Genomic DNA, 6,773 nt, shown 5'->3' with positions numbered 1-6,773 from the left:
TGGATTCATGAGTATCATTGGTGAGTTTGAGATCTTTGATAAAGGTTGAAGACGACATCACTTTGGAGGTTTGGTGACTAAACGCAGATGTAGGTTTGGAATGGTGGACTTTAGAGGGTTGATTGTGTGAATCACAATGTGTGATATTATCTTTCATAAAAAAATATGTTAAAGTTTTAATTTCTTGTTTTTACATATTATCCCTTTAAGAGAGAAAATGACTAAAACGCCTCATATGCCACGTGCTTCCACTTAACTAACAAACTTAACATTTGCTAGTGTAAACGATTAAAATCGAGACTAAAACCCATATAAAGAATAACAAGTGAAACTCTATTTCAGAAATATCTCATTTCAAAATTTGGGTAATTTAAAAGGAAAAAAAATTGTAATCTTCTCTAATAATTAAGTTATTTATTTTAGTTTTGATGAGTATTTTGGTCAATATAACTCCGGAAGTCGTACATGAAGATTATCTGTATAAGCAGGCTTTAACGTATCATAAATACACTTACACTGAGACTATGTGTAGTGGAGGGGCTACAAAATGCGGCGACTTGCACCATGTAACGTCTAGTCAGCATATTGTGAATTTTTATTTTAGGGGTGTAATGGTGTTGTAGCCCCTCCTTTGCCACTTCACCTTTTTTTATTATTTTTTTATAATTAAATTAAACAAGTACAAAAACCATTAATTTATAAAAAAATATTAAATTAATTAAATAAAATAAAAATAAATTAAAATAAAAACAAAAGGACACCAAAAAATAAAAAAATATACATACAAAAATACTAATTTATTAGTCGTCTTCGTCCTCCTGCTGGTCCCCGTCCTCATCTTCGTATTCGACTATAACGAGACGACTATCTCAAACGTGTTGAACCAAATCCGCCTTAATTTGGTTATGGTTTATGGTATTGACCTCGTCATGCGGTTGGACAGCTGTCCCACTCCCAATGCATGAAATCTATACTCCCGATCATGCTGGAAAAGAATGTTTGCTTACGTGTACATCGTATATGCGAGTTAGGTCGTTTGAAGTTGGAATCCTCAGATAACGACTACCGTATAATTGTAGTATCCCTATAGAAATAAATGATTAAAAAAAACTTAAATTAAAAAATAATTAATTTAAACAATTTAACACAATTAATTTCAACAAATTAAATTTTACCAATGCAAAAATTCTCCAACGAGTCTCGCGTCGTTTTCTTACCCATCTTTAAATATTCGTCATTGATGTCGGTCATGTACCATATGCGAGGATACGTAGCGCCGAAATACACTTTTGGATGTGTGTGAATCCTAAATATCTTCTTGCGTCGGGTTTTTGTTGGAAATACAGATACTCCCATTCAAGTCTAGACATCCGAAAACGGCGTTCAAATTTTTAACTTTTTGAAGATTTTAATTTTTTATCGCCCCTATTATCGGGGGGGGGGGGGGGGGGGGGGAGGTTGGGGGTTGTTTCTCCCTTTTCTAGCCCTCATCGCCCCTGTTCCTTAAGCAGAAAACCATTTTAATCGCATATAAAACCCATAATAATAAAAAGGTAATAAAGTGACTTTATAAGATTATAAAATATCTTACGTATAAGATTTAAAACAGCAGTATCACAATTAGTTCAAACACAAAACCTCAAAGTAGAATCTTGAATCACAACTAGCGGTACAACAGCCAGAATAAAAATTGTCCCAACATGACACATAGTTTATGAATACCATCTGTTAACTGTTTCAGGTAAGATAGGTGATAAATGGAAGAATATTATGACCGTCCGTCAAAGCGGAATTCGAGTCCGTTTCCACCGATTTCAGCGATCAAACATTGGAATCCACATTGCTCAAGCTCCTCAATTACTTTGTCAATAACTTTTGCAGACAATACTGTTGCCAAACAGTTAAGGCAAAACAACTGAAGTCTGATTAAATATTTGATTCCATCATTTCTGTAATGGGTCGTGTAATCGTGCTGGTAGGCCGAATCCGGCCTGAACACGACACAAACCAAAAAATCATGTCACTCACATAAACCCAAACACATAACCTATATTCATGGGTTGATACAAATACCATTTGTTTAAACCAAAAAGAAAAAAAAACTTTAATTTTCTTTTTACATATTGAAGTACTAAATTTACATAATTGTTAGTTTTTTGAAGCATTTAGGTTAAGCTAAGTAAATTTATTTTTGAACTTCTGAATAATAAATATCCATATAGTTTTAAGTAATATTACAAAAAAACATATTTTAAAAAACAAATATATGCGTTAAACGGTAATTTTAGGGCTTCTAAACGGGTCGTTTTCTATGGTTGGTGACCCGAACCTGAAAACAACACAAGCCCGAAAATCGTGCTACACACATGAACCTGAACACGACACGTGTATTCGCGGATTGACACAAACACTATCTGTTTAACCCCAAAAAGTTTAATCATTTTACATATTAATACTTCAAAAATATAAATTTACGTACTTCTGTTTCTTTTTTGAAACAATTATGTTAAACTATGTCAGTTTAACTTCTGAAATTTGCTACTAAAACAATACCCATATAGTGAAGTTATTCCCAAAGGCACATTTAGAAAAAATAAACAAATGGGTTAAATGGGCCAACCCGTCGAGTTGACACGAACACGGCCCGTTTAGCTAAACGTTTTACGTTCAGCCTTTGATCATCTACGGTTTATGTTATACCACTTAAAAACGGTTTAAAAACGTAAAAGAAACGAGAGGGGGAGGGTGTAAGGATACACGCTGGTAATAAGGTTAAAACGCATCCACCTCCACCGGCTCCGGTCAACTTAGAAGTCAACTGATATTTACGTGTCGTCTGCAACACGGTTTCAATGGAAACATGGCTAACTCCCATGCATTGAAGCAAACCTTGATTCATTTCCATTAACTCTTGTATTCTCTCTTCCTTCTTAATAAAATCATCATCATCATCAGAAACCAATGTTGATTGGATTATTGAAGCAAATTCATTGCTGATAAATTCCACAGCAGCAAAAACAGATGTCATTGCATCAACATGCCTCTTCTTACGTTCTGATACGCCTGCAACTAATGCTTTTGTGTTTCTTCCAACTTTTGTGTTGGTAATTAGCATCTTAAGTGTCATGTTGGATTTGATGCATGTTATTGCACCTGATTTGAACTTTATCAAATTACCTGTCATTAATAAACTTACATGAAAATGATTGGTACATTGATACAAACACATATATGCATACATATAGAGGGTAGAAACAGATACACGCATATGGTTTCATATATATACTAATAGTTTAATATGGCATGTTCATGTTCGTTCATTTAACTTTAACCGAAGAATGCTAACAATAACTCGAACGTAAATAAACGAACATTCACAAACATAAATGAACGAATGAAGCATGTGTTCATGATCGTTCGCTTATTAAATAAACGAACATAAACGAAAGGTTCACTAAACGTTCGGTTCGTTTACATGCCTAGGGATTGAACAATGTTAAACATGTTGAAAGTTTCCCAATGCCACGGAAGTGTATCAAAATGTATAAATTCTAGTAATCAACTTATTAAAAATGGAAAATCAGATTATTTTTGTATTAGTTTAGTAATGATATTTAACAGGTTAATTAAAGAAAAAGAAAAAAAGAAAACACAAAAACTAGTTCATGCATCAGCCCAACTCCACCTGTTTCAACCCGTACTAAATAGTCAATTGCTTTGCATTGACCCTGTTTGACCTGTTATCCAATGTGCCCAACCTACACATTTTGCCACCTATACTATTTTTTTCTTTTTTCTCTTAGGCTATGTGTAGTGGAGGGGCTACAAAATGGGGCGTTTTGCGCCATGTGGCGCCCAGTCAGCAAAGGGTAGGTTTTTGTTTTTCGAGTGTAATGGTGTAGGGGCTACAAATAGTAATATAATATATATATATATATATATGTATATATATATATCACACACAACATATTAAATTAATAATATTCTTCACAACAATTCGCCAGACAAGAATATGTCGCCCCCCATCAAATCGCCCCTTTTGTAGCCCAGGGGGGCAGTGTTCACCTTAAATATCGCCCCATTTTTCTTGTTTTGTCGCCCCACTACATGTAGTCTTATGGGCATTTTAGACATTTAATAACAAATATTAGATGACATACCAAACGTGCTGACTGTATTATCTATTCCAGATGGTTTTCCATGAATGATTTTTTCGCCTTCAAAAGCCCATTTATTAGCCAACTGCTGATCTTTTTCTCCAAATGAAACCCAACCCTCATGGTCAAAGTCAACTTTAACCGAATCTGATAATGCCAGAAAGGCACCCGAGAGTGACACACAGAATGCTGCAGATGATCCCAAACCTGAACCCAATGGAAGCTCTGAAGAAACAATAACCTTTGCTGCTTTATTCCTGAATCAGAAGAAGTAGCCGTAGGCTTGTAAACGAGCCAAACGAACACGAATAGGGTATGTCCGTGTTCGTTTAACTTTAACGGAGCAAACAATTGAACATGACCATGGCTTTCTTGTTCGCATTTGTTTATTAAGAAAATGAATGTGTTCATGTTCGTTCATTAATAGTATGAGCAAACGGTTCACGAACATATACGAACAAACATAACTGAACAAAGATGAATGGATAACTGACCCAAAATCAATTTAAAGTACATGTGAACATCAATCTGTTAGAGTCTAAAAGTTAATAAAAAATAGATTAAATGTACCGGGTTATATTTAATTACATAAAACTAGAATAAACTGTAATGGACATGAAAATTCTAAAGAATAAAAAAATATGTAAAAGAGCAAACTTAAACAAGCATAAACTAACAAACATAAATGAATGTAACTAAACAAACATACAGAAACTATCATAAACGAATTTAAATGAATAAACGTTCACGAACATTAATGAATGAACGAGGCATGTGCTTATGTTGGTTTGTTCAACTAAATGAAAGAACATTGTTGTTCGTGCTCGTTCATTATCAAATAAGCGAACATCAACGAACTTCTTACCAAATGGTTCACGAACAGTTCAATGAACGTTCAGTTCGTTTACAGGCCTAGGAATAGGTTAACAACTTTGATTCATTTACTTGTGAGTGGGTCCATCAGGGTTCAGTTTTATCACAAACTAGTATATTACTACATTAATTAAACTGCTTTTAAAGTCAAAAGAGTCCAGCTGGTTGGAAATGCATAAAAAACCTCTAAAATCATTTTACTCAGAAAACTACATCATTATTGAAACAATACAAATTTTGTAGTCAAATTTGCAGAACTAACTTATTTCCACAAAACCGGACATAGAGTGTTCTAGACTAAACCATTAGTACACCCAACCGCCCCTTTTCCGCTTCTAGTCGAAAGAAATGCAAGTAATAAGAACATGTAAGAGAAAACATACCCTAGAATGGAAGTGTATAACCATAGAAAAGCAACAACTCCAGAAGCAATCCCAATTTTTGCCTCGGGAATATTAAACTCTTCAAGTACAGTTAATATGCGTTTGATGGTCTCTTCACCACATGTTGCAGGTAAGGACGCGATACTATTAGCAGAATCAGGTAATATCTCTTTAATTCTTTCAATAGGCCATGAAAACTCTAGGCCCACATCCAGGAGATTAAGTGTAACAGTATCATCATTATCTATAACATAAATACATAAATGCATTAAATAAAATTGACTTGATTTTGATTCATTTCGGTAACAACTAGAGCTTACATTGTTTTACATCAGGTAAGAAAATAAATAGATTCATGGTGTGTTTGTTTGCGGAGACCACAAGCTGAAGGAGATTGATATTCAAATGCAACTAATCTATTTATGTGATTATGATTCTAATTGACAACAAGAGAAGATTCAAGATGTGCTCAATAGTAATGACCCAAACATCTTTGTTAACAAATTATTGAGCTTAAAAATGTGAACTTTGATTGGGGCATTTGATGGAACAGCTGGTGGGCATTAAAAAGAAAAAGAAAGGATCAGATAAGATTACCTTGGGGTGAGGAGGGTAAACGAAGTGAGACGGAAGTGTATAGGGCGATGGAGGCGGCCACAGCGGCGGATCCATGAACGACGGCGTGTTCTCCGGCGAGGATGATCTTGCCGGGAGCTCTAGCTCTCACTTCCATTTTGGGATAGTCAAGTATCCATGGAATGGAATTAATTTAATGGGAAGATTAGATTGATAGCTGTTTGTTGTGGAATTCGGGTTTTTGGGGTTTTATATCAAACAAAACGTTATAAGCATCTTCGTAGCCCTTGTCGTGGACTCACAAGGTGTGTTTGGGTGAGCTTTTAGCTTTTAAAATTGTTTTTTATTTATTTAATTTTTGTAAAACAAAAACAACTTTTAAAAAGATGTTGGAGTAGCTTTGCCACACATTTTGCTTTTCAATAATCAAATAAGCAAGTTTTAAAACCTCCCTCATACACTCCCTAAAACGGTTAGAAGGTTGCTTAGGACATAACATGTATGTTTGACAAAGAGCTTTTAATTACAAGCTTTTAAAAAAAATTCCTATTTAATGAAAAGTATTGGAGTAGTTAGAAGTTTTTAGATTATGACAAAAAGTTTGAAGCTAAAAGCTCCAACTAGTAGCGTTTATAAAAAACTACAAGCTTTTAGAATTTAAAATTCTACAATTTTGTTACTTGAACTTTCATCACCTTTTGTTAATTTATATAATAGTTATATATTTAACACTTACGCAAAACCAACTACCCCATGACTTTTTAAGAGGCCATAATTTTTTCAC

The 6,773-nt window shown here is 34.2% G+C and overlaps 1 protein-coding gene across 1 annotated transcript; it reads right to left on the bottom strand.

Moving 5' to 3' along the window:
• Positions 1 to 1,626: 1,626 nt before the first annotated feature.
• On the bottom strand, positions 1,627 to 6,146 carry LOC143599799 (mevalonate kinase-like). Its single transcript, XM_077077674.1, has 5 exons — positions 6,011 to 6,146; positions 5,414 to 5,657; positions 4,161 to 4,414; positions 2,758 to 3,177; positions 1,627 to 1,887 (listed from the first exon to the last, which is right to left on the bottom strand). Exons 1-5 carry the CDS (start codon positions 6,144 to 6,146, stop codon positions 1,769 to 1,771), a joined length of 1,173 nt encoding a protein of 390 aa, XP_076933789.1. The 3' UTR covers positions 1,627 to 1,768.
• Between the last annotated feature and the right edge of the window lie 627 nt (positions 6,147 to 6,773).

The sequence above is a fragment of the Bidens hawaiensis genome, unplaced genomic scaffold (assembly GCF_021521415.1).
Source record: "Bidens hawaiensis isolate Kalapana, Puna unplaced genomic scaffold, B.hawaiensis_p1.1 tig00001920_1, whole genome shotgun sequence".
NCBI lineage: Eukaryota > Viridiplantae > Streptophyta > Magnoliopsida > Asterales > Asteraceae > Bidens > Bidens hawaiensis.
This window is presented reverse-complemented; position numbering and strand designations above follow the sequence as displayed.

Excerpts from the sequence above, each read along its gene's own strand:
- LOC143599799 (XM_077077674.1), bottom strand. The coding sequence starts at position 6,146 with ATGGAAGTGAGAGCTAGAGCTCCCGGCAAGATCATCCTCGCCGGAGAA. Across the intron at positions 4,415-5,413 it reads TTATACACTTCCATTCTAGG|GAATAAAGCAGCAAAGGTTA; the intron begins GTATGTTTTCTC and ends CTTCTGATTCAG. Across the intron at positions 1,888-2,757 it reads TTTAACCTTATTACCAGCGT|TATTGTCTGCAAAAGTTATT; the intron begins GTATCCTTACAC and ends GTTTGGCAACAG.